At 53.2% G+C, this 26,753-nt stretch overlaps 3 protein-coding genes across 4 annotated transcripts in view; 1 reads left to right on the forward strand and 2 right to left on the reverse strand.

Annotated features, from left to right (window-relative positions):
- Nucleotides 1-26,753, forward strand: part of GLI4 (GLI family zinc finger 4) — a 413,072-nt gene that overhangs the window by 71,929 nt on the left and 314,390 nt on the right. The window lies entirely within an intron of this gene.
- LYNX1 (Ly6/neurotoxin 1) lies at nt 4,599-10,313 on the reverse strand. 2 transcript variants are annotated; one of them, XM_065903268.1, is made up of 4 exons: nt 10,157-10,313; nt 9,014-9,215; nt 8,705-8,806; nt 4,599-8,513 (listed from the first exon to the last, which is right to left on the reverse strand). In XM_065903268.1, exons 2-4 carry the CDS (start codon nt 9,063-9,065, stop codon nt 8,317-8,319), a joined length of 351 nt encoding a protein of 116 aa, XP_065759340.1. In that variant the 5' UTR covers nt 9,066-9,215; nt 10,157-10,313; the 3' UTR covers nt 4,599-8,316. The 2 variants fall into 2 exon arrangements, with proteins under 2 accessions (XP_065759340.1, XP_065759342.1); XM_065903270.1 differs by lacking the exon at nt 10,157-10,313 and adding an exon at nt 9,962-10,046.
- Nucleotides 21,612-22,955, reverse strand: LY6D (lymphocyte antigen 6 family member D). The gene is made up of 3 exons (XM_065903619.1): nt 22,904-22,955; nt 22,032-22,130; nt 21,612-21,847 (listed from the first exon to the last, which is right to left on the reverse strand). The coding sequence occupies exons 1-3, from the start codon at nt 22,953-22,955 to the stop codon at nt 21,612-21,614; spliced, it is 387 nt and encodes a 128-aa protein (XP_065759691.1).

Genomic DNA, 26,753 nt, shown 5'->3' on the forward strand with positions numbered 1-26,753 from the left:
TCTTATAGAAAACATCTCAGGATGGCACCAACCATTCTTCATTAATAGTCCAAAATGTTTTTAGTTTTTCTGTAAGAGGAAATCAGTTTTCAGTAATCAGTGTTTCAGAATCTTATTTTATTTAGAAAATGACCTAGCTAGTCAATAAACTTTTTCATCACTTAGTTTAGCACAACCCTAAAAATTCAGGTTACCAAAATCTGGACAGACTGTTGTAGACATTCCTAAAGAATAATTATTCTTAACTTTAACAGAGTTTATCTAAAAGCTCTAATCTCATTTGCATTCTTTCCTTAAAAAAAATTTTCACTTGAGTTACTTTCCTTGCTGACAAACTTGTAACAGATATGACAAAATTAAACATAGCCACAATGAAAATATTAAGCTTAATGTTAATGACTCTGAGACCTGTCTATATTAGATCAATAAACATTAATACCAGCTGTTAATTTAATACTAAATACTTCCCAGTTTACATGAACCTGAAATTTATTTAGCTTAATTTTTCTTAGAATTAAGTGCATTTGTACTTAGAATTACAAGTTTCACTTGTAAGTGCTTACTTTTCTTTAAACCAATTGAATAGAGTTCATTCACAAATTAACCTCAGCAATATTATCTAAAGACAAAGACACATATTAAGACACACATATATATCTGAACAGACAGGGATGTCATAGTTTCTGATTGAGATTTAAAATGTCTCAGCCCCCTTTTTCCCCTTGGCTTGAAATTCTATTAAAAATTACCTCAAAGCTAAAGTTTCAGGCAAGGTGGGCTGTGTATCTCAAGGACATAAGAGTTAACTGCAAGTTTTCTTTAGGTATATATTTTTTAGCAAGCTTTGTGAATGTCGCTCAATTGTGTGTTGCTCTGTGACCCCATGGACTATACAGTCCATGGAATTTTCCAGGCCAGAATACTGGAGTGGGTAGCCTTTTGCTTATCTAGGGGATCTTCCCAGCCCAGGTCTCCCTCGTTGCAGGCAGATTCTTTACCAGCTGAGCCACCAGGGAAGCTCAAGAATGCTGGAGTGGGTAGCCTATCCCTTCTCCAGCGGATCTTCCAGACCCAGGGATTGAACTGGGGCCTCCCGAATTGCAGATGGATTCTTTACCAACTGAGCTATCAGGGAAGCCCAAGCTTTTAACAAGCCAGTTGTTTTTAATTGCATATGCAAAAAGAACTGATTTTGCAATTTCAAAAGAAATTTTGTTTCAGTCCATTTTCTCCAGAGTCTAAAGAATATTGTGGCCACATTCTTTTTTCCTTTTATGATCATGGTCTCGTAATTAAATTTAAATCAGAGAGTGTTCAAATTGACTCTGACAACAGGGGCAGGTTGACTGATAAAATCTTGTCCCAGCAGAGACTGTCTCTCTGGGAAGTTGAGGCCTTTGTCCTGTCAGAAGAATCTGAAAGAGTAAGGGAACACAGGGGTGGGGAAGCTTGTTTCTACCACCCCCACCCAAGAGATATGAGAAGTTAAAAGGGAATTTTTTAGAATGTTAGGAGTATTTTTCTGATTCCTCAGGCTTTTGATTATAGGAGAAAGTCCTAGACATAAGCGACCCTCAGTCCATTTTTCCCATCCTATGGCAATAAAGATAAGAGACCCATTTTCAGGTCCATTTTTAATCCCCAACTTAAATAAAGGCCAGGCACTGCTACAGTAAGACTTAATTTTTTCCTTTCTTAGCACATCTGTGTTTCTTCTGGCTTAGAAAGGGATCCACCCACATTGAACAGCCTGCAGCCAAGAACATAGAGCTTGTAGAAAAGTAACCCAGCATACCAGTGTACCATCCATTTAGGAGGACCGGAGTATCCTCTGAATTCTGCTCGATCTTATTGTCTGATGGGGTTTTGAGTCATGAATCCTTTGAATCATGGCCAGACGTCTCTGGCCCCCCTTTGATACCCTGCGCAGGGCGTCCAACCCAGCATGGCCAGAGAAGGGCTTTTAAACTATTGCCAGCATGTTGCCAGGGCTCTCCTTGAGAGAGGTCTGTTGTAGCACCGCAGTCTGCACTAAAGTGGCCAAGCTGACAGGCTGTCTGTTACAGTGCACGGCATGGGCTGCCAAGGCCTGGCGTGAAGGGGAACTCCTGGAGGGATGGAGGTGGCCGCAGTGGGAAATGCCACTGGGGTCAGGATCTGAGGGCTGAGGGATGGAAGCATTTCCACAGAGGATTTCTGGACACAGAGTAAGATAGATGGGAGATTAAGCAGAATAAGAACCCCAAGTCTATCACCTCACTTGTGTGGAGTCTAAGGTAAATCTTGTTTCCCAAGTTAGACTAGGTAAGAGAAAAAGTAAAGAACTGGGAGCAGGCCGGTAAGCAACACAGTGGGGGTGATGCTGGAAGTCAGGGAGGGAATGTTTCTGGAATCCTCCCCCTCTAGGGGAGGTAATTTTTCTACCCTAGGAAATAAAGCGCATCAGGTAGCAGAGTGCAGTCAGAGGCAGGGGCAGGTGCCGAGCTCCAGCTCCCAGTGCATTACTCCCAACGTTGATGAAGACACAGCCCTTGGGCATGGGGGGTGCTGGGGGTTGTAGTCTAGGCAAAGTGAAAGAAAGCGGGAGAGAGGAAAGAGAAGAGAGCCTGGGCTCCTTCACCGAGCTGATGAAGCCTTGCAGGTCTTGGGAAGGGAACAAAGCAGAATGTGAGCGCAAGCCAGTTCCCATGGGGGAGAGACAGAAAGCAAAAGTCAGAAGTCTCCAGCCAGCAATGTGGGCGAGACCTGCAACTTTACCTTAATTCCCAGATTGCACCCCCCTCCCCACCACCCCCTGGGGTTTCGGCACCGTTTGGTCTCAGCGAGGCAGCAGTTGAGCAGTGGCATGAAGTGAGATCTTAATTCCCTGCCCAGGAATTGAACCCGAGGAGCCTGAATGAAAACCAGGGATTCTAGCCACCAAACCAGCAAGGGTTAGAGACTAGAAGCTGTTTTTCCCTGGATCTTTGCCCCTTGTGAAAAATGCCTTTATCACGTGGGCAGAAACTGTAAATGCAGGTACACAGTTTATTATTAGAGACAGCAATAAGTGGGAGGACACATAGAGAAATGGCTGAGATAGAAGCAAGGCAGAGAGGCACACCCAGAGAGAAAGGGTGGCGGCAACCCCCGTGGTGAGGAGGAGCCCTCTAAAGAGGCTGTTAGGTCATTTCTACTGATCAGTTCTTATGGGTCTTTCTCTTCCTTCAGGCTAGTTATCTGGTTTCTTTCTCCACACCTGACTTACCCTGGGACCCTCCCCTGGGATGCGCACACACCTGTCAGCCAAGATGGATCTCGAAGTGAAGGCTTCTGGGAGGAGCAAGACTCAGAGTTACCCCTTGACTTTTGACCCACAAGGAGCCTTTCTGTGTGTATGTAGTGTCTCCCTTATCCCAAGAGGGGGAAGCGGAGATCCCTTCAGCCTTTACTCAAACAGGATTTTGCACCTCTCTGTCCTTGCCATGACTATTGCCTTAACACATTCACAAAAGACAAACACTGACTACTTACCCTGTTTCTGTTGTTACTTTCCTTTCGGAGGACAAACAGGAGGCTGACTGTAAGCGCCTCAACTGGAGCCCACCTGTCTGTTGCCTCAGGAGATGCAAACAGGAGGCCAGTTGTGAATGTCTAACCTGGAGCCCACCTATCTCCTACATCAAAGCCTGTGAGTCCACTCCTGTCCCTAAATGTGCAAATGAATCTAAAAGCCTCAAAAGCGGAAGCTTCACCAGCATGCCAGCCTGCAGTGAGTAGATGGACCAGTTGTCCTCCAGAGAGCCACAGAGCACAGTCCTCAGCTTTCCCATCTGTCAAGTGGGCCTCCCTCCAGAAGCAGTGGCTTGAGAGGCCTGCCTCCCTGGGATGGTCATGATCTTGACTGTTTGCTTGGGCCTGTGGGTATTTGCCCAGTTCTGGGGAGGGGTGGTGTGGCCAGGAGCAGAAAGGCTGTTGCTCTTAAGAGGGCCCCGTGATGGGTGCCAGCCTGGAAGAGCACTCCTGAGAGCAGGAGTCAGACCTCCTGGGAGTGACGTGTCAGGTAAGCCATTCTGCCAAAACGGGCGACATGCCGTAGGGGCAGCAGAGGTGGCCGTCTGCAGGGGCCCATCCTGCTGGCCCAGGGGCCCTTGTGTGTCCACGCTGGCAGCCTGAGAACGGCTTTTGTCCATCCCTCTACCTGGTGGGCTCCTCTGGGCTGGTCGGTCTCAGACCCTGCCCCCCAGCAGAGGAAGAGCTGGTGTCAGGAGTAGAAAGCTGGGTGATGGGTGGGTTCCTGGGGTCCTGCCTCCTCTCCAGACCCCTCAGCCTTTCCCAGGTGCCAGCTGGGTGAGCTGGTAGGTCGGTCTTGCTCCCAGGGAACCAGAACCAGGGCTGGTCCCAGTGAGCGATGGGGGTCCTCCTGCCTCTGCTGCTTGGCTCCCCTCCCCTGGGTCATCATCTGCCTTGGGCCAGGGCTGGCTCCAGGGACAAGACTGGGAGAACCAGGGTAGGCAGGAGTCTAGGACGGACAGAACCAGCAGGACCAGCCAAACCAGACCACCGGGGTTGAGTGCAGCTGGGTGGCTGGTGAGGACTGAAAGAAAGCAGGTACGAGTATTCATCCATTTATTCACAGATTTGAGGAGGTACAAAGGACGGCTCCGGTGTACACAGTGGGGGGCCATAGCCTGAAGGTGATTCCATGCCCCATAGCGGCAGGGCTTGGGGCTTGGGCCTGGACCTCAGCAAGTGGACTGAAGGGAAAGGGCACCATCCGTACATCTGTCTGTCCATTCATCCCCCTGGGGCCTCCGGTGTGCCCGGCCCGGGGCGCGCACTTACAGCCACAGCCTCCCTCTCTCTCACCAGGCCCCAGTGTGGTGGGCGCTATCATCCTCATTTTAACCACAGAACAACTGGGGCTTGGAGACATGAACAAGCAGCTCCAGGTCAGCCTGAGCGACAGGACCCAGCAAACTGGGCGGGCGGGCGGGGGCGCTGGGATGAAAAGGAAAGAGGCCTTTCCGTTTCTTTCCACCTTTCTTAGAGGCTAGAATCGTGAAATACATCACCACATATCACACGCTACAGAGGGAGGAGGAGAAGCAGCTGTCCGACCTCCCCTCTGCAATGTCGTCCACATCCGGGCACCAGCCACAGGGCCACAACGGGGCACCCACGCCCTCCTTACGTGATGGCGCCAGGCCCGGTCCGCTTTCTGCGTCAGAGCTCTGGCACCGGCTTCTCAGCCGGACTCCAGATGGATGGATGGCGCAGGAGCCCAGGGAGGGCGGTCCACGGAGGGCCGTCACCCGCTCAGGCAGCCGCCACTGGGACGCGCAGGCTGCCTCCAGACTTGAGATGCCGCCAAGAGCTGCGAGGATGAGCTCGGGCACCGCCCGCCCCTCGAGGCTCTCGTTTCTTTTGGGGCCCCACGGCCCTGACACAGGTGGGGAAGGGGTCTGGGCCAGACAAGCCTGCCGTGCTGGGCGCCCCTCTGCCTTCCTCTTGCTTTCCACCCCGGTCCAGCGCCCACACACAGGGCGGAACCCCTTGACTGGCATTTATGGCTTCTCACACCTAGTTCCACTGTTCTCCTAAGCTTTCCTGACCTGAAGCTGTTATAATTACTTTACATGCTAAAGTCCTCTTAAACTTACAAACCCACCTTCCCAGCTTCCCCTTTCTCTCCCAGCTGATGGAAGAAGCAACTGCATGGTAGGGCGGGGCCGCGGTGGAGGGGGGCAAGAAGTCCAGCTCGCCTTGGGCAGCCACTTCATCTCTGTCTCAGTCTCCCCGTCTGTGAAAGGGGCAGGTGATGGCACCCAGGTGCAGGGCTGTGCTGGAGCGCTTAGAGCCACGACTGCAGGGAAACTGGCAGCTGTTAGTTACTAACCTTCTAGACAGTCAGTCCCGGCAAGTTTACCCGTTTGATTTCTAAGAGCCCCGCTGGTGCTCCTGCCTTTGCAGAGCCACACACTTCCCACCAGGGGGCCGGGCCTGGGCAAGAGCGGAACACCTTTCCGGGGCTCTACGCTGGGCTTCTCCCCCAGCCAGGCCAGGCAGAACCGTCTGCGGCGGTGGTGTAGGCAGACTGGTCCCCAGCGCTGGGGCAGTGCCATGGGCGTTGGCATGGGCCCAGATCAGCGTGGACAGATGGATGCAGGAGTAAGACGCGCCGCCCCCCGCAACACAACACTCTCAGCTGCCACTGGATCCCGGCTCCCAGTGGCCCCAGAGCCCACATGGGAACAGGCAGGGCTCCACTCAATCCTCGCTGGAACCGGGCGGGGGGAGGGAGGACCCGGTCTAGCCGAGGAGCCACTAGACCCGGGACAAAGCGCTTGCACAAGCAGTCGGTGACCCAGCTTCCCAGGCCTCTCCTGCTGAGTCAACAGAGCAGTCTGCCCGCGGCTGCCCCCCGCTATCAGCCTGCACGTGCACCGGGGTTTTGGTCTCCTCCCTGAGGTGGCCCACTCCTGGGGGTCTTTGGGAAGAGGAACTGGGGGTAGAGTGGTCAGGCTTCCTCCCAGCCTCCTCCAGGGAGAGGCTCACACAGACTGGGCGGGGCACCCGGTCGCTCCCTGGGCTGAACACTCCACCCGCCGCTCCTTCTGCTTCGAGGCCCTCTGCCAAGTCGGACCCAGCCCCAGCTAAGGATTTCTTGCGCCGGCTTCCCCAAAGCGTCCAGGTCTCTGATGTCTGGGGGTCTCAGAGGGAAGCTCTGAGGAAAGGATCTCCAGCACAGGTCCCCCTGACAGGGGCCACGCTTAGCGGCCAAGGACTTCTGAGTTCCAGGGACAACCCCCACAGGGCCGTCTGCCACCATCCGGCACACGCGGGCTGTGCTGGCTGGAAGGCTCCCCTCCGCCGACAGACCCGGGCTTCCGCAACCTGAAGGGGTGGGGCTCACCTGGGGTGGGTACCCTTTCACTGATAAGCTTTCTTGGGTCCCTGGGCTTTCCTGGTGGCTCAAAAGGTAGAGTCTGCCTGCAATGCGGGAGACCCAGGTTCCATCCCTGGATCAGGAAAATCCACTGGAGAAGGACAGGGCAACCCACTCCAGTATTCTTGTCTGGAGAATCCCAAGGAGAGGAGCCTGGGGGCTACCGTCTGTGGAGCCTCAAAGAGTCGTACACGACTGAGCGACTCTGTCTTTCTGGGTCCCTGGGGATCTCGAGACCCAGCGTGATTTGGAGGCAGCTGAGAGTCGCTCCCAGGGATGAGGCAGGAGCGCTCCAGCCGGTGCAGCACTCTCGCCCTCCACGCGGGCGGGGTCAGAGTCGAGGGGCCGTGAAACCCCTCGGCCTTCGGGACCGAGGCCGGCGTGCCACGCCCCCTTTCAGTCGGGACCCCGGTGCAATCGCCCGCGGCCAGGGGCGAGGGAACGCCCGCTGAGTGCGGAGGGAGCGCGGCCTCCGACCCTTCTGCTGTGATCCCTCCTCCCGTCCTCGGCCTCCCCTTCCCCCGAAGCCCGCCTTCCCCGCCCCTCCGGCCGGCCCAGTCCGCCCTCGCCCGGTGCGGCCCCGAGCGTCCCCGAGAGGGTGTCTCCCGCCCGCCCTCCTGCCCCCGCGTGTCCGACGGGGTTGGGCGAATCCTTTCGGGCACCCGGCAAGAGTTCACTCCGAGAAAGGGCGCCCTCCGCCAGGCCTGCTTAGGGCTGCAGACCAGGCCTCGGTCTGCGGCTCAGCACCCTTCCCTCCTGGCCCAAAAATAGCCCAGGGATCAGCTCTCAAGCTCCACCAAATATAGCCTGATCTGTCCGGACCCACGTCCTGAGCAGGGGCCCGGCGCCGGATCGGGAGGGCCCTCGGGGGCCTCTTCAGGCCGAGCTAGTCCCTCCCCTGCCAGGGCTGCCTGGAACGAGGGCACAGCCCAGGGGCCCAGGCCTGCTTCCCTCCGCCCTCCACCCTCTCCGCCCCAGGCAGCCCTCCTGGAGCCCCGGAGAGCCTGCTTCCTGGATCCGGCCTCCACCCCTGGGTCCCGATCGCCCCTCCCCCTCCAGCATACCTACAAGGCAGAGGGGCCAGAGGGCCCCTTCAAATCAGTGTTCCTGGGCCAACAGCACTCTGTGCCCTCGTCCCAGTCCTTGGATGAGGAGAGGCTTATCTGCCTCGTCAAAGCCAGACGCCTTGGAAGGTGTAGTCAGCCTTTAGGAAACCATCAGCCTTTAGGAAACCAGATTACAAACGGGGAAGCAGACCCCAGGATGGCTGGGGGAGGTCAACAGTCCTCTTGCAGACAGTCCTAGGTGTGGCTGGGGGGTCGGGGAGGGCAGAGGGAGGGTGGGGGTGTAGGGGGAGAGGGTGGGGCTATGCTTTGCCCTCTCTGGTTTTAGAGCAGACCCCAGAGGGTGGCCAAGAGTATAAGGGCCAGGGCCAGGGTCGAGAGGGTGGCGAGGCCAGCGCTGTTACAGAGGTCATACTGGCAGCAGGAAGTAGTGGATGCGTGCTTGGAGTAGCCGTCGTACACGGTCTCAAAGCAACTGGGCACACAGGACTTGCTCACCTTCATCCTGGTCGGGGTGTAGTCTGCAGAGGAGGGAAGGTAGGCCAGGACCCTGAGAGGGGCCAACCCGAGCATGCAGGGCCATTAGGCCAGGTTCCCCTCCGCCTGGGGCTCCCAGAAAGGATGCGGGAGCAGGTGAGAGCCTCCCCCACACTACTCCCTGCCCGCCCCGGTGCTCCCCAAAGAGGGCTGGGGGAGCATCCCGGGAACTCACAGGTGCGCGTCGTCATGCAGTAGGAGACCATGGCTGGGCAGCGCATGGGGTTGAAGCAGTTCTCCCCATTGTAGGCGCACACGTGGCAGTCCAGAGCCTGGGCTGGGGCCGGAGAGGGGCCGCAGGGACAGGGGTCAGAGCACAGGGCGAAGCCCTTCGTCCAGCCCATCAGCCCCGGGGCCCGTCACCTTCCCCGAGAAGAGCTGGAAGGAGAGGTGGTCACTGGGATGTCTGCCACCATCCCCCCAACTCAGGCGGGATGACCCCAAAGGTAGGTCTGTCCTTCCCTCTGTTCTCTGTCCGTCTTACCCACAGGGAGGCCCACCAGGGCCACCAGGAACAGGGTGAGCAGGGGCGTCATGGCCGGGGGCCAGAGGGCAGAGTGGGAGCAGGGATGTGGAGAGCAGTTGGTCCTTGATTCAACTCAGGCCAGGGCTGGGGCAGGGCACAGAGCAGGTGGGACAACCCCCTGCCCTCCCGGAGCTCCTGGTCAACTGGAGGCACTGTATTCCTGCACAGAGGGGAACAAGGATGGGAGGTCATAGCAGGGCCTGAGGGACCCACAGGGGGCTTGGGCAGAGGGGCCACCCAGCTCAGCCTGGAAGGCTTCCTGGAGGAGGAGACATGTATGAGATGAGAAGGAAGCAGGGGGGACACTCCAATGAGAGACACAAGTGCCTGTAAAAGGGCAAGACCTGTGCACACCAGAGGCGGCAGTGCCACAGTTAGGGTGGGGTGCCAAGCGAAGACTGGAGGGGAAAGCTTGAATGCTAGACCAGAACCCACACCCTCCCTGGGGATGGTTGAGGCAGGGGCGCTAGGGAACTTGGCACCCAGCCCTCTCCCACCCAGAGCCCTGAGTACAAGGGTGCCCTTGGGCCCTGAGGAGTGGGTCTCTCCTCACTACTCCCCTCCCCTTTGCCCCTGACGTGTCTTTGCATGGACCCCCACTTTCAGGGCCCAGCTGGGGGCCCTTCTCCTGGGAGACCTCCGAAGCCCTCGGCCACTGCGGGGCTCGCGGCACTGATGGGCTGCAACTCTGTCCAGTCTGCAGGGGGGCCCTTGGGCAGGACAAGAACTTCCCAGCCGGATCCGCTGTTTGGAGCGGAGATGCCCCCTTCTCCAGACAGGCTCTGGGCGAATCCGACTACGACTTCCCTCCCTGCGCGACTTCCCTCCCTGCGCGGGGACAGTCCAGCCCCGCCTCTGCGCCAAGGGGGGCTAAATCAGACTCTCCCCTTCCAGAGAACAACAAACCCGTCTTCCATGACCCATTTTCCAGGCGTCCCCCTCGGGGTATCGAAGGTCTGAGTAAGGCCGGGCCTGCAGCGTCAGCTCTCCCCGCCCCCTCCCGGGGAGCCCCGCCCCCGAGACTGCGGTCCCAAGTTGGGGGATGACCTCAACCATGACCTTCATTCACCACACCGAGGCCCCGTTAAGCCTGGGACTCACCTGCGGCCGCTCTCCAGAACCTGCAACTCGGGTCTGATAGCACGGCTGTCCCTCTGTGCGCCCCGCAGTGACCACGCCGCGTCGCCGCCCCTGAGGCAGAGCCGCCAGTCGCCGGTGACCTCACTGCAGGCCCCGCCCCGCCCCGCCCCGCCCGCCTGCGGGCTCGTCCCTCCTGCGGGGCTGGGACCCCCGGCAGCAGTCCATGATGCCAAGGCCTTTAGGCCCCGCGGGGACACCCACGCGACGCTCAGACGCACGCGCACCGCGGGACACGTCTGGCCCTGCCTCGCTCTCTCTGCTTCCAGCAGCCGCAGCCGCCCACTCACCCCGGGTTACAGGTTACGTAGTCAGCCCCGCACCCCAGCAGCCAGCTGCGCCCCCTCCTTCCTTCCACTCAGTTTAACAGGGAGGGGTGGGGGTGGAGTGGAGCCGACTTCTGGACCGGGCTTCTGGGTCCCCAACCTGACCCTCCTTTACCTGCAGTTTGACCTCCGCAAGCCATCCAGCATCTCTGGGCCTCCTCCCCACACCTGGTCCCACCCAACACAGGGTTAAAGCAAGTCTTGAAAGGAGTCCACTGTTTCATAAATCCCTTAAACATTAATAATAATGTTTAAGGCAAAATTTAAGATTTTCGTGGGCCCTAAATTTTTTTTCTAATGTGAGAAAAGAATACATAAGGAAATGTATGACCCTAAATTTTGTTTTTCTTTCAAAGAGCTGAGCCATTTTGGGGGCCCTAGGCACTGAGCCTCCAAAGTGAATTTAAAAAGATGGTAATGATAACCCAATATGCAAAACAGAAAAAGAGACACAGATGTACAGAACAGACTTTGGGACTCTGTGGGAGAAGGCGAGGGTGGGATGTTCTGAGAGAACAGCATTGAAACAAGTATACTATCAAGGGTGAAACAGACCACCAGCCCAGGTGGGATGCATGAGACAAGTGCTCAGGGCTGGTGCACTGGGAAGACCCAGAGGGATGGGATGGGGAGGGAGGCGGGAGGGGGGATCAGGATGGGGAACACATGTAAATCCATGGCTGATTCGTGTCAGTGTGTGGCAAAAACCACTACAATATTGTAAAGTAATCAGCCTCCAACAAATAAAAATAAATGAAAACAAAAAACAAAGTGAGGTGGGCACTCTCTCTGGATGGACTGGAATGGTTGGTCACCCTGTTTGCCAAATAGTCACTGAGATGCCACAGGTGCCAGGTGTTGGGGATAAAACTGACAAACACTCCCAAATATTCTTGACATCATGAAGCTGACAATCTAATGAGGCATAAAATAAACACAAGGGTGTGGAACCCTGTGTGTGTTGTGGCCTTCATCCTCAGATCATGATGAATTAGGGTGTTGCCAAACTCAGCTTCTGTTCACTGCTGCCAAATAGAAATGCAGGGACAGAGTTTTGGGTGAAGTAGAAAAGAGGAGCTTTTATTGCTTTGCCAGGCAAAGGGGGCCACAGTGTGCTAGTGCCCTCAAGACTGTTTGGCCCACCCTGGAGGGAGTGGTGAGGAGTTTATAGTGTTTGAGGAGCATGATCAACTCATGGACAAGTCTTGGATTGGCTGGTGTCAAGGTGGAGTTTGAAGCATCATCAACCTTCCAGTTTCAAACAGTGTAGGGTCTATGTCCTTGTGGTCAGCAGTTTTCATCTAAGCGGGGGAGGGGGGTCTGCTTCCTGTAAAACAAATGAGGAATGTGTGTCAGACCTTCATGTAGATCTTTCGGGAAGCTGGGAGTTTGGTAATTCTGCTATGGGGCAGAATTACAGTCTAAATTGTTACCAGTTCCCCAACCCAACAGCTGTTCTTTGTTTCTAAATTTTCACATTTCCCTATTATTAACTCCTGAGTCAGAATTTTACTTCCAAAGACAAGGATACAGGGTCTTGTAGATGGTTTTCTTTGGTACTCCTCAATCTTGAGGAGGAACAGATGCAGAACAAGAAAGGGAAGGAAGTTCTAGATTGAGAGGTTAATCGTAAACTTGGCAGAGGAACTTGGTTTCTGTTCTGCTTCTATTTCAATTTTCCTCAGCTCTTTAGGGAATGGGATGACAACTGCTCTGGTTACGTCCTGCTGAAGTGGGCATAGTCCTGCCTAATTTGGGGAATGGACACAGAGTTGGAAATAATCTTGAGTTCCAAGATTAACATCAATATTTTGTATTAAGAAAATATTGTATCTCTTTGATTGCTTTGCTCTAGTACCTGGACAACCATTTGAAAATTATTAGACATACTGCAATGAAGATAATGGTTAAAACACACCTTTGTAGTCTTTTTCAAAGAAGCCTTCCTGTTTTTTGATGGCAACCAGGAAATGTAAGTTTTGGAGTGTTTCCTATATACACATATTCAGTAACCGAGGAGTCTTTGCTGGGAGTCTGTAGGTTGAGTCATCTCATTTGCTACTGCTTTTGTTGTTGTTCAGTTACTCAGTCCTGTCCGACTTTTTGCAGCTGCATGGACTGCATGTCAGGCCTCTCTGTCCATGAAGGACTATCTCCCTGAGTTTGCTCAAACTCATGTCCACTGAGTCAGTGATGCCATTCAACTATCTTGTCCTCTGTCGCCCTCCTCTCCTCCTGCCCTCAATCTTTGCCAGCATCAGGGTCTTTTCCAATGAGTCACCTCTTTGCGTCAGGTCACCAGAGTATTGGAGCTTCAGCTTCAGCATCAGTCCTTCCAATGAATATTCAGGGTTGATTTCCTTTAGGGTTGACAGGTTTGATCTCTTTGCTGTCCAAAGGACTCTCAAGAGTCTTCTCCAGCACCACAGTTCAAAAACTATTGTTTTTACAGTAGGATAAAGATTTCATAGTTACAAGAAGACCTCAACACCATTAAGTTGAAATTGGCAGCTGCTAGTAGATACTGTTTTAAAAACGGCTGACGGTGTCCTCAAGTCTGATAAAGTTTAGAGAACTCAAGTTTTCAGTAATATAGAAGTATGTCTGAACCCATATCCACACTGACAATCTAGTTCCGCTTTGGATGTCTGAACCGCAGTTATTCCATTCTGATTTTTTAATGTAATTTTTAATGGCTAAAGCAGATGTAAATGCATGTTTAATAGGCCACAAACAGGATGTTTTGGTTAGCCTAAAGTTCAAAACAATCATGTATAAGCCAGAATGATTTCCCATACTTCAATATGCAAAAATTTCTTCCATCATTTTCCCCTTTTGATTGCAAATCTTTCCATAAATGGTATTGGCCATCAATATATTTTTCCAATGTTGCCAGAGTGACTCGGTTACCTGCTCTGGGTCCATTTATTTCCCTCAGTGCTAGACCTCTTTGTTTACATATTTGCCTAGTTGTCCATGTTGGCAGGAAAACTAATCAGATGTCATGAACCGGCTCAGAGATATGTGAATAGGGAAATGCTTTGTAGGCTATACATTTTATCATTTATCCCCAATTGTCACACAAGCATTGTACACGTGCTTTAAGCAGTGCACTTAAGCAGTGATACGTGTCATGAATAGTTATATTCTGTGACAGCTTCACTAGAGAATTTTCTTTTTTAATCTTGAATATTGGGGTCAAAAGCATGGTTAAAAGTAAAACAATAACTTTCCATTTTGATAGGAAGACAAACATTTGGTAGACAGTGCAGTTGAATTAGTTGGATGGTTCTTACAGGCCTGGTCCAGATTTTAAAATCAGCTGTCTTCCACTGTTGTTGTGTTCTTCTCTTCTTAATATGGGTGTTATTTGGGGTCAACAGTCTTTTCTATAGACAGTCCAATGCACAGGCCTTTCTCAAGTGGGAAATATGAATTCAAGAGTCAGTTCCCTTCAGTATTGTTGCACAGGTACTAGTTAAGAGTACCTGATATGGGTCCTTTTATTTAGTTTGAAGACAGCCCTTTGAAGGATGCCTTTTTCAGTGTCCATAATCTTAGTTGTAACTCACAGGCCATCTGATGTTCGCCCGAAGGTAGATTATTGTGATTGGCTTCAGAAACAAGCTTAGAATATTCTTCTACTAATTTAATTAAATTTTATAATAGCCTAACAGAGCAACAAGGAGTCGTCTTGGACATAGCAAAACCTCAGTAAATACAAAACTTCAATATTCGCAAAGGTATACTATTCAAACAAAGTTTTTCTCTCTAGATTATCCTCATTTTTATTAAATTCAGCCAAATCAAGGCTGATTTGTTCCAAATAAGTCTGGTTTCAATAAACATGGCCTGCTTATTCATATAAATGTAATTGCTCATATAGGCTCTTTTAAGCCTTCAGATTTTACCTGTGCTTCTCTGGTGGCTCAGATGATAAAGAATCTGCCTGCAATGCAGGAGAATTGGGTTTGATCCCTGGGTCGGGAAGATCCCCTGGAGAAGGGAATGGCTATCCACTCCAGTATTCTTGCCTGGAGAATTTCATGGACAGAGGAACCTGAAGGGCTACAGTCCATGGGGTTGCAAAGAGTCAGACACAACTGAGCGACTAACACACACATCTCTTTTTTTTGTACCCAGAATATCTGACTCATTGGAAAAGACCCTGATGCTGGGAAAGATTGAGGGCAGGAGGAGAGGGGAAGACAGAGGATGAAATGGTTGGATGGCATCACTGACACAATGGACATGGGTTTGGGTGGACTCCGGGAGTTGGTGATGGACAGAGGTCCTGGCATGCTGCAGTTCATGGGGTCGCAAAGAGTCAGACACAACTGAGTGACTGAACTGAACTGGACAAAATATCTAGATTCTTGTATATGTCAAGAGACAGTCTTTTCCATTCACTTGATAAAGTTGTTTAGACCTCAAGGGTCTCCAGTTTTTTTAGAAATCAGGCAGAGAGAAAAGAAGATTTTAATTTTATCCACAGGTGTTATACCAAATTGTTATAAATCAAAAGTTGCTTGAGGAAGAGGGCTTTTCTATATCTGAAAAACAATGATTAGAAGCCATTAGTATGTCAGACAAGTCATAAAATTTATAATCATATTTAGCTATTCATTGAATCCCATATAATTAATCTTTGTTCTGTTTGAGTCTAGATTTTCTGTTAGTGTCATTGACCATGCCTAATGATTGAAGATCATAGTGACAGGGATAATTTCAAGAAGTTTGTGAATTTTTTCTTAAGGTTTCTATGATTTGTCCAGTTAAGTGGGTGTCTTGATCACTGGAGATTGTAGAAATTATATTCCAGGTGGGAAACATATTTTCTAACCTTTTCTTTTTCATTCTGAGGACATCAGCCCTGAAACCAGGGAAGGCTTTAACCCTTCAAACAGAAAATGAGGTTTGTCAGGGAGCTGAGAAAAAGCCAAGCAGCCGTCTTTGATTTCCCATACCCTTGATTTTTAAAAAATTTATAGTTGTGGTTTATTCATTTTAAATTCCCTGATTTAGGAGTAGACTGTTGTCGTGTTTTAAGAATATTAGGATCGCAAAAGTCTGACAACAAGGGGTTAATTTTTTGTAGGCACAGAATGAGCTTTATCTATGTGTGCCATAATCTTCATAGATCATTGTGAAATAATACTCATTTACTCTATCAAAGTAACAGAAGATTTTAAAAACAAATGTAAATCACTCGAAGGCAAATAAATTTATATAGCCTGTTGTTAAAAGCTGCATTCCAAGAAAACTTTGTTCTCTTAACAGAGAAAGCCAGATTCCAATCTGGTATCAGCTCATTGTTAATAACAAAATTTGTTCATCTAGTTAATTTTAGTTTAATCTTAGAACGACCCTTCAATAAATCTTGAAGAGGTAGTATTTTTGTAAAGGCATCAGAGTGAAACTATAGCTTTCTATAATGATAAAAGGCTCAAGAAGGCATGTATAAAATCTGATTACAATGAAACTGACAAGGTAACTTGGTTACTACTGTGACATGTGATTAAGATAGTAACTGGAATTATGACTGATAACATTTTACCAATACATATCAAATCTTTATGAATTCCATATAATTTCTAGCTTATCTCCATTAGTAACATTTACCATACAATATAACCTGAGAAGATTTATTACTTATTTGACAGTACTTCCCTTGTGGCTCAGACGGTAAAGCGTCTGCCTACAATGTGGGAGACCGGGGTTCAATCCCTGGGTCTGGAAGATCTCCTGAAGAAGGAAATGGCAACCCACTCCAGTATTCTTGCCTGGAAAATTCCATGGACGGAGGAGCCTGGTAGGCTACAGTCCACGGGGTCGCAAAGAGTCAGACATGACTTAGCGACTTCACTTCCTATGTACCTTTAACATACCAAATTGACCTAATTAGTTTAATATCTTTCTTTGGGATGCCTCAAAAGTCCTCTGAAGCACCCCAAAGTTAGTTAAAGATCAAAAGAAGTTCATCAGAATTTGCTTTTAGGAAGTTCCATCAAAAAATATTAGAGAGTTTAGAACATTCAGTCAGATCGGATCATAAGTCACTGTGAAAAAAAAAAGTTATTCTTGCAGCCAGAGTAACAATAAAAGAGATTGGCTCAAGATGGCAGAGCAGAAGGATGTTTGATAATCTCCTGAAAGAAAACCAAAGCCACAAACAGCTGTTAAACAACCACTGATCAGAGGATACTGGAACCCATCAGAAAAAGATACCCATGTCCAAGCACAGAGAACAAGCCATAATGAGATGGTAGTGAGTGAGTGAAGTCGCTCAGTCATGTCCGACTCTTTGTGACCCCATGGACTGTAGCCTACCAGGCTCCTCTGTCCATGGGATTTTCCAGGCAAGGGTACTGGAGTGGGTTGCCATTTCCTTCTCCAGAGGATCTTCCCCACCCAGGGATCAAACCCGTGTCTCCCACATTGTAGGCAGACGCTTTACCGTCTGAGACACCAGGGAAGCCGTAATGAGATGGTAGGAGGGGCACAATCATGATTAAATCAAATCCCACACCCGCCAGGTGGGCACCCTTCAAATGAGAGAAAAACACCAAAGAAGTTCTCGCAGAGTTATGAAGGTTCTGAGCCCCGCATCGGGCTTCCCACCCCGGGGACCCAGCAAATGGACTTCCCACCCCGGGGACCCAGCCAATGGACTAGCAGTCCCCAGAGCATCTGAACTCGAAGTCCAGCGGGATTGGACTGCGGGATATCCACAGGACTGGGGAAAACAGAGGCTCCACTCTTGCAGGTCACAGGTGCGCCAGGAGCCAGGGAAGGAGCAGTGACCCCACAGGAGACTGAGCCACACCTACCCGTGAGTGTTGGAGGTGCTCCTGTGGCGGTGAGGGCTGGCAGGGGCTGGCCACGTGAACAGGGACACCGGCAGCCAGTCCCGGGAGGTGGCCCTTGGCGTGAGCCCGCTTGGAAATCACCGTTAGCCCTACCATAGAGCCTGTAGAGTCCAGGGCTGAGTCCCCTCAGGCCAAACAACTAACATGGAAGGACCCCAGCCCATCAGCGGACAATTGGATTTAAGTTTTACTGAGTATGGTCTGCCCACCAGAGGGAGACCCAATTTTCTCTGCCATCAGTTCCTCCCATCAGGAAGCTTGCCTTTTAGCCTTATCCACCAGAGGGCAGACGAACTACAAGAAGCAAGCAAGCAAGAACTACAATCCCGCAGCCTCCAAAATGGAAAGCCGCAGTCACAGAAAGCTAATCAGAATGAAAAAGCACAGGATTGTCTTCCAGATGAAAGAACAAGATAAATCCCCAGAGAAAAAGCTAAATGAAGTGGAGATAGGCAATCTTCTGAGATGGTAACAGGCAGGAAGGCGAGGGGTCTCCAAACGGAGGAAAGAGGCTGCAAGTGTCAGACATTTTTTCTCTCTCTCTTAAGCAGCAGGAAGAAAAAAACTAGTGTTATATTTTTTTCCCCCTTCTCTATACAAATTTAAAAAGAGGTTTCTCTTAAAATTCTGTGTTGCCATAATGACACCTGGCACCACCTGAACTTAACTTGTCTTAAATCTTGAGCTAATGAATGCATTTTTCTTATGGAAATATTTGTCTTAAGCTATGTTAATGTACTTTGCATTTACCATAGACTCTGTCTTCAAGTTGACTCTGAGCTCTTCAAGTTGGTTCTGCCTAAAGGCTCAGAACCTACTTGACAAACTAGTTTGTTATGCTCATACATTGTTTTCCTAATCTATGTTAATGAAACTATATATTTGTATGGAAATCTGCCTTTCTTCAAGATTCATGTCAATCATTTTATATGCCCGGGATGACTCACCTGGCGCCAATGTTATCTCAAGGCATGTTGTAGGTGAGGGGCCTGGTGCCATTCTCTGAGTTTTGAGACATTTCCTTTCTCTAATTAGCAGACTGCTAGTAGCTATGTAACATCCAACTGAAGACTAGCAGGGGGCACTCTTTCTGCTCCCTTCTGACGTCTATGCCAGAAACTTTCTCTATCTCTTTTATACTTTAATAAAACTTTATTACACAAAAGTTCTGAGCAATTAAGCCTCATCACTGGCCCCAGATTGAATTGTTTTCCTCTGGAGGCCAAGAATCCTGGCATCTTTTGTGGTTCAGCAACAACCTTTCACTTCCAGAAAAAGAATTCAGAATACTGACGGTGAAGATGATTCAGGAGCTCGGAAAAAGAATGCAGAAGATTCAATAAATGTTTATCAAAGACCTAAAAGAACTAAAGAACAAAACAACAGAGATGAACAATACCCTAGAAGGAATCAGTAGCAGAATAACAAGGGCAGAAGAATGGATAAGCGACCTGGAAGATGGACTGGTGAAAATCACTAAAGCAAAATAGAATATAGAAAAAAGAATAAAAAGAAATGAAAACAGTATAAGAGACCTTTGGGACAACATTAAATGCACCAACATTTCACATTATAGGGGTCCCAGAAGGAGAAGAGAGAGAAAGAGAAAGGACCCGAGAAAATACCTGAAGAGATAATAGCTGAAAGGGAAAGGAAACAGTCAACCAAGGTCAGGAAGTGCAGAGAATCCCAGGCAGGATAAACCCAAGGAGGAACACACTAAGACACATAGTAATCAAACTGATAAAAATTAAAGACATAAAATATTAGGAAGAGTTCCCAGAGCTCACACAAGTTGGAGGACAAACCTTGCGTCGACTGAAAAGCAAAACAAAACCCTGCACAACCTAAAATCCATGCATTAATGTTTTATTTGGGGACCCTACTGAGGGCGACTGGGGTTTCCCTGGTGGCTCAAAGGGTAAAGAATCTGCCTGCAATGCAGGAGACCCAGGTTCAATCCTGGGGTCAGGCAGATTCCCCTGGAAAAGGGAATGGCAACCCACTCCAGTATTCTTGCCTGGAGAATTCCATGGACAGAGGAGCCTGGCAGGCTATAGTCCATGAGATACCAAAGAGTTGGACACAACTGAGTGACTGACACCTCCGTTTTAGCTATCTAGGGCCAGTATCCTGTTTTCCTCCACCCTGAATTCCCCTCAGGAAAACTATCAAACCCATGGAACCCAGAAGTTCAATGAACTTCAAGCACAGAAATTGAAGAAAACTACACCAAAGAACATTGTGTGATTAACTGCTTAAAACCAGTGGTAAAGAGAAAACACTAGAAGCAGACATTATATGATGCACAGAGGATCGAAGATACGAATGCCAGCAGATTTGTTGTCAGAAACAGTGAAGCCAATGCAGTGAAGCAATGTTTGAAATACCAAAGCACAAAAGCAAGACAAATAACTTGGAGTTATGTGCCCAGTGAAAACATATCTGAAAAGTGAAGGGGAACCAAAGTTTTCAGACATGCAAAAGCAGAAAGAATTCATTTCTAAAATTAAAAAGAGAAAAGAAAAGACAGGAAGAAAAGAAAAATCAAAGAGCTCTGCTTAATAAAGTAACAAAGGAGATAAAATGGAATCACAAAAGATGAATCTGTTCACAAAAGAGAGGGCAGAAAAAGAGGGGAAAGGAAAAAAGAACAGGTGGACAGAGAACAGGGAAGGCAGGATGAAAGCCTTAAACCATGACAGCTGCATTCACATTGAATAGTCCAAACAGGCTTGAGGTCACTAGTTGAGCTGCTGGAGATACAGGCGTGGGGCAGGCGGCTGCTGTCCAGCAGCTCTGGAAGACTCCCCTGCCCTTCACTGCCGCCCTCACTCAGACGCTGCTCCCGCCTGGGGGCAATTGGCACTCCCAGGAATTGGAAGATGCCTCCCACCTCTCAACTCTTCCTGGGTCACGTGGCCTGGGTTGTCCCTTGAGGGATGTCCCCTCTGCGGAGCCTTTCCTGATCCCACGTGGCAACAACCTCCTCCTCCCTTGGGAACTTGGCCGGCTGCCCCGGGCTTCCAAGTGGGGCTGGGGGGTCCCCTGTGGGATCACCCTCCCTTCCCTCCAAGTGAACGTCCCTGTCCCCGCTCCCCAGCGCTTGATCCAAAGCCCAGCCACACGGGCAGCCTGCCGTGGGGCCCCCTGAGGACGAGGCCTAGCCCTCACCCGGCGCGCCGCAGCCCCTCTGCCCGACCTCCGTGGCCCACGTGTCTGACCCGTTCTTTCCACTCCCTGCTGCGGGTTCCCGGGCGCCCAGGGCCCCTAGTGGCTCCGAGTCAGGGGCGGGGCACCCTCCTACCCCCGCCCGCCTTGGCAGCTCCTCCCAAGGCCCGGCTCCCCCGTGTGGCCACCGGGAGGCGCGCTGGTCCTCGGAATATTCCCGGCGCAGCAGGAGCCGGATCGCAGGCCCTGCGAGGGCGGAGAGGAAGAGGCCAGCTGCGGCCGGGCGCCGGGCGCCGGGACCTCGGACCTACGACACTGCGGGCGCGCGCTGCTGGCACGCGTAGGGCTCACAGGCTCCGGGAGCGGAAGGGTCTTGCTCAAGGCCACCTAGTAGGACAAAGCGGGACCCTAGAGACCCTGGGCCGGTGGGGCTTGGATGTGGGCGGTGGGTAAGGGCTGGCAGGGTGGACGGTGTGTTCCACCAGGTGGTCTCAGGCAGTCAGGTGGAGAGCTCGGCCTGCCCATCACGGCTGCACCCACAAGCTTCTGTGCCCTGCTTCTGCTCAGACCTCCCTTAGGAGGGCCTTCCTTGTCTGGGGCTGCAGAGGAGGGGTCTGGGGAGGGTCATGTTCCCCTCCAACAAGGCGGGGTGACGGCGGCACTTCAGGCCTTGTGCATGCTGCCGAAACTGGTTCTGGGTGACAAGCCCTGGGACTTGGGGGCCTGTGTGTGCGGATGACCGCCGCCCCCACCCCCTCCACTCCGGAATAGCACCAACACGACCACACTGGTTTTCAGTCATTTATTCCAACGCTGGGCTTTGAATAGAAAAATAAACAGAAACCAAATAGAATGAAGATGAAATCATGAGAGAGCGGAAGACCTCTTGTCCCCTCCCCCACCACGCTGCTCCGGGAGGGAGGCGCTGTCCTCTTGTGCCAGGGCGCCTCAGCTGCCGCCCCGCCCCAGACCTTCTACGGAGCCCCCAGCCCAGGGTGTCTGAGCCTCCATCCTGGCCAGGGAGAGGAGGGGGTGGGGCCCTGGTTCTGGGGGTCACAGGCCAGGGGCCCAGAGGAGGGCAAGGAGGCCACAGACCAGCGCCAGGCTGAGGGGGGCGCTGGTGCGGGCGGGCGCGGCGCTCTGCCGGCTCTGCAGACCCTCGTTGCACAGGTCGCTCTTGCAGCACAGGGTGGTCTCCTGGCCCTTGCTGACCTGGCCCTGCTGGCTGTTCGTGGGCGTGCACCACATGGAGCAGTTCTTCTCTACCAGGTTCCCAGACAGAGGCTCCACTGGGGATGGGTGGGCGAGGTCAGGCCAGGTGGCACTCCTGTCCCCCAGGGCCTCCCAAGTCCCAGCTTCCACTGCCCCCAGGACTGGACTGTCACTGAGACCCCTTCCAGCAGCCTCCCCAGGGATGCTCCCCAAGCCCTGGGGCGCCCCGCAGGGCCTCCTTCCCTCGCCCAGATCGCTCACCCCTGATCACAGTCTTGCAGAAGCCGGAGCTGGCTGAGCAGATCTGCGGTTTCTTGCAGTTGCTGGAGCTGCTGCACACGTGGCAGTGGAGAGCCTGGGCTGGGGGGAGAGCCCAGGGCATCAGCAGGCCCCAGGGCGCCCTCCCAGAGGGGCTGGGGAGACCCCCGCAAGACGGAGCCCTCTGCCACCCCTGCCCTGGGCCAGTCCCTCTGAGGCCCCCGGGCCCCACCAGGGCTCACATCTTGCACACAGCCCCGGGAGGCAGGAGGTAACGACCCCATCAGCTGGGGCCCTGGCGCCTCCCCACTCCATCCCGGAGGAGCTGTCCAGCACTGGGCGTCTCTAGAGGACTGGCGAAGCGGCCAATATGGCTGCACTGAAGACCCTTCCCCGGGGGCATCAGAGGCTCTGGGGCATGCTAACTGCAGCTCACAGGACCTGGCTGCTGTCCCTCCCTGGGGACTGTCTCGCAGTGGGCAGTGGACAGCCCACGGTGAGGACCTGAGGCTGAGTCGACACCCTGGGGGCTGTCAGTTTGGCCATGCTGAGTCTGCAGGGGGATGGGCGACCCTGGGAGGGCCCTGGGGCCTGGGGGGGCATTGAGGCTGGTCTCTGGCCTCTGTCTTTCTCAGGGAGAAGCATATCAAGACAACCCCCAGCATTGCTCCCTCTCCACGTGTCTGATCTACTGGGTTGACTCTAAGATTCTCTAATTCTGAAATATTGTAAGTCTGTGATCCCACGAAGTTAAGGTGCGGGATTCACTTTGTCCTAGTCCCTGCAAATCCAGGGTTCTCTGTGCCTAGAGGGAAGCCACTCCAGGCTTCCAGGGCCTGGCTCCCCACTCCCCCAGCCCCCACCCAGCCCCTCACCTGGCCCAGCTGCCGCAGCCAAGACAACAAGAAACAGCAAGGCTGTCTTCATCTCGGGGCACCTCTGGGAGCACTGGCGGCCCCCCCCTCCCAGAGGCCTTATAGTTGGGACAGGTGCTGGTGGGAGGGGCGGGGACCTGCCCCACCCTGCCCGGCCCACATCCTCCAGCCCAGCATACCCCTGCCCTGCCAGTTGCAGGGCTCTCTGGCCCTCTCCACCTCCTGCTGCCTCCCACTCCTTCCTCCTCCTCAGCGGGCTGTAGACAGAGGCGTCAGCTGGGTCTGCAGCTCATCCTGCTCTCACCCTCTGCCCAGCTCTGGTCGCTTTCTCTGACTCCCACCCTCAGACAGGGTCACAGAATGCCAGGTCTGTGTATGTGCCCTGGGGATGCCCAGTGCCATGCTCAGGCCAGGGTGGAAGGCAAGAGGAGGCCCTAGATTCTTGGGCTCCAGGGGCTCAGGGTTGCTAGGTCAACCGCCAGGTCTCCTGAGAAAAAGACCCCAGCGTCCACTTAAAAAACAGTCACAACCTAATAGTTGAGAGTTATGTTTTATTCAGTGGGAATATTTAGGACTTCAAGCCTGGAGGGCAGCATCTCAAGTGACCCTGAGAGAACTGCTCCAAGGAGCGGGGAAGAGAGGAGTCAGCTTATATAGGAGTTTGTAACACAAGGCCTGTAGTCTGAACATCTGAAATATTTCATGTCAATTAAAGAAAACCAGTTATCTCGAGTTAAGCACTTTAGGGTTTTCCTCTGTATGGGAAGACGCAACAGTCTGAGCTCACTGAGATCATTCCTTTCATATGCATCTCGAAGACCTGGGGCCAGGATCTTCAGTGCTCGCTGCAGGGGAGCAGCTGCAGCCCAGGGGCTGCCGGTCAGCAGGTATCCTACTCCTTCCTGGTTGCCCTGGATGACTGGAAGGATGGCTGGAATCACTTCTGACTGTGATGTCCTTGTTTCTCACCTGGAAGCAAAGCGTTCACTAAGTTGTCTGGACCTGGGTGCACGGGGAAGGAGTGTGGATGCTGGGGCAGGGGTGTGGATGCTGGCTGTGCCTGCAGAGAGGTGGGCACCACAGTTGCGGGGGGGGGGGGGGGGCGGTGCGTGTGATCCGGTGGGACCTGGAGTGGCAGAGGAGGGGCATGGGCTGGGCTGCTGGGGAGTGGGCGGTGTGGAGGAAAGACTCCGGCCCTCATTGAGACGGGTGCTCTCTGTGTCTGCTTTGGTCCTGAAAGCCAGTGTGCTCTTCCTAGCCAGGCCCAGGGGCCCATCTGGGGCGGGGTTTGCCTGGAGTTGCCGGGCAGATCCCCACCCCCATTCGCTCTGGCAGTGTTGGGGGGGGCGGGGGATGGACTCGGGTCTCTGAGGAGAGGTTCCCGCCCCCCTGCCCTTCTCCTCACAGCTTTCTCTGTCCACTTGTTGGCTTTGAAAGTGAAGTCGCTCCATTGTGTCTGACTCTTTTGCAACCCTATGGACTGTAGCCCACCAGGCTCCTCTGTCCATGAGATTTCCCAGGCAAGAATACTGGAAAGTGAAAGTTCCTCAGTCCATGTTGGACTCTTTGTGACCCCATGGACTGAAGCCTGCCAGGCTCCTCTGTCCATGGGCTTCTCCGGGCAAGAATGCTGGAGTGGGTTGCTGTGCCCTCCTCCAGGGGATCTTCCTCAACCAGGGATCGAATTCAGGTCTCCCACACTGCAGGCAGACTCTTTACGGCCTGAGCCACCAGGGAAGCCCTTGCTGGCCTTGGGACCCCACCACTTCTTTGCTGTACCTGGAGAGCCTGCTGGGTGGTGTGGGTGAGACGCAGAGAGGCAGGCTGTGAGGACCACGGGTGGAACTGGAGCACTGACGAAGGTCAGCCCTGGGTCCGCACCAGCAGCGAACCTGCCGATGGACCTGCAGATGGACACACCCCTGAAGGTCTGGGGGCAGGGCCTGCCCAAGGCTCCCTGGGGCACCAGCTCAGGCCTCTCTTCCCCGTGGCCCCGGCGAGCAGACAAGCAGACGGCTGAGCTGGCCTATGCTCCTCCCTGCCATGGTGGGGCCGAGTCAGACTGCAGCGGGGTGTGCACAGCTGGGGGCCTGAGCAGGCGCTGCCTGCCTGTACCGGGCCTGCAGGGCCCGCCCGAAGGTGGAGAGGTGTTCCAGTGCATTTCGGGACCCGGGGGCTCAGAAGGGGGGCACCAGAGTCCATGAGGCAGCCCCACTCAGCCTGCTGAGCCCGAGAAGGCTGCCCGTCCTGCGGACTGACCCCAGGGCTTGTTTTGGTGGTTCGGATGAGAAGGCGGGCAATGTGGGGATCTCATGCCCTGATCCAGAGAGACAAAATCACCCCGCGCTCTGGGGCCTCCCCACAGGCAGGAGGCAGGGGTGGGAGGGAGGGGACCCGGGAGGCCTGGGAAGTAGGCGCAGCGACAGGGCAGGGACTGGCAGGGCTGGGGAATGGCAGGAGGGGAAGGGTGACTCAGTGGGCCGGAGGCATGGACGCTGCTGGAAGAACAGGTTTAGGGGGTTGGATTTCCTGTCAGCCCCACGCTGCTGCACAGTCGCGGCTGGCAGCGAAGTCTGGGCGCGAGGCCGCTGGGCAGTGGGATCCCCGCACGTGGGGCTGGGCCCTCCAGGGCGGGGGCTGTGTGCCCTGGCAGCAAGGCTGCCCACTGGGGCAGAGGTGGCATGTGATCCTGTTCTGTGGGAAGGAGGCCTTTGCCCCTGACAGGGCTCTTGCCTCTCCTGGGGGCTTCCTAGCAGAAACATCAAGCCCAGATACCCTTTACTTATGGGAGAAAGTGGGTGATCCTGATGACAAGAGCTCTCAGAGGACTGGGAGTTACCAGGACAGTGCAGTCAGGAAGAGCTTCCTGTAGGCAGTGACCTGGCCATTGCAGTCTTGGAGGCAGGATTCAGGGGAGAGAGGAGCCCTAAAGTTGGTCTTTCATCCTCTTTCACTGGTAAAGAAATGAGGGGCCAGAAAGGACGGGGCTGGCTCCAGGTCACCTGGGAGTGGGCAGAACTTGGCACTTCTCTCTACCGCCAGGAGCCTTCCTTCCCTTCCTCATCTCATGCTGGAGAGAGCTGCTGCTTTCTGGGCCCCAGCCCTCCCATCAGCCTGGGTCCCTGGCCTGATCGTACCAGCAGGCATGATAGCCAGGAGAGGCCTTGAAGGGGAACCCCCTCCCCAGTTCTGCTTGTTCCCTGGACTCAGCGGGCCAGGAAGCCAAGACAAGCCCTGCGCCTGCCTGCGCCCTGCCTCCCTGCCATCCTTCCTGGTCTCAGCCTGGGCACGGGACGGGACTGGGCCCAGACCTACTGGCTGTCAGGACCACAGAACAGGAGGGTGGCCCAGAGAGGGGACGGCCTGGCTCAGCGTGGCATAGTGGCCAGCCCAGGCCTCCCATAAGTGTAGCCCTGGGAAGGCCCCCAGGCCCATCCTGGGCTGAGGGTGGGCACCAGGGCGGGTGAGTCAGGCCCAGTCTGGACCCCTTGAAACCTGGTGTCGGGACAGGCTTCTTCAGCTGCAGGTCACTACAGGGGCAGCATTGCCCCAGCTGTACCCCCAGACTTCCTCCACCTCAAGGTGCCTCGTTCACCCTCTCCTTCATTCCTTCAACAGAGCTTTAGAAGGACTCAGCACAGGCCAGGCACAGACAGTGAAGCAGAAACCAAAACAGGAGAGAGCGTCTAGCCTTCGGGGCCCCCCGACTAGCTGGGGAGGTGTGGGGTGCACCTGCGATGCTCTGTGTGTGCCGCACGTGGGCATGATGACCGGGGAGGCCAGGGGCCCGGGGAGCCCCCCCAGGGTGGAGTGGGGCAAGGGCACGCCAGCAAGGGAGCCAGGACCTGGC

This window comes from Muntiacus reevesi, chromosome 12 (assembly GCF_963930625.1).
Source record: "Muntiacus reevesi chromosome 12, mMunRee1.1, whole genome shotgun sequence".
NCBI classification, from domain to species: Eukaryota; Metazoa; Chordata; class Mammalia; order Artiodactyla; family Cervidae; genus Muntiacus; species Muntiacus reevesi.

Bases quoted from the DNA above. Each gene is read 5' to 3' on its own strand.
- LYNX1 (XM_065903268.1), bottom strand. From the start codon at position 9,065: ATGACGCCCCTGCTCACCCTGTTCCTGGTGGCCCTGGTGGGCCTCCCT. The intron at 8,807-9,013 runs GTAAGACGGACA...CTCCGGCCCCAG, and splicing joins CCTGGTGGGCCTCCCTGTGG to CCCAGGCTCTGGACTGCCAC. The intron at 8,514-8,704 runs GTGAGTTCCCGG...CCTCCTCTGCAG, and splicing joins CTGCATGACGACGCGCACCT to ACTACACCCCGACCAGGATG.
- LY6D (XM_065903619.1), bottom strand. From the start codon at position 22,955: ATGAAGACAGCCTTGCTGTTTCTTGTTGTCTTGGCTGCGGCAGCTGGG. The intron at 22,131-22,903 runs GTGAGGGGCTGG...CTCTCCCCCCAG, and splicing joins GGCTGCGGCAGCTGGGCCAG to CCCAGGCTCTCCACTGCCAC. The intron at 21,848-22,031 runs GTGAGCGATCTG...ACCCATCCCCAG, and splicing joins CTGCAAGACTGTGATCAGGG to TGGAGCCTCTGTCTGGGAAC.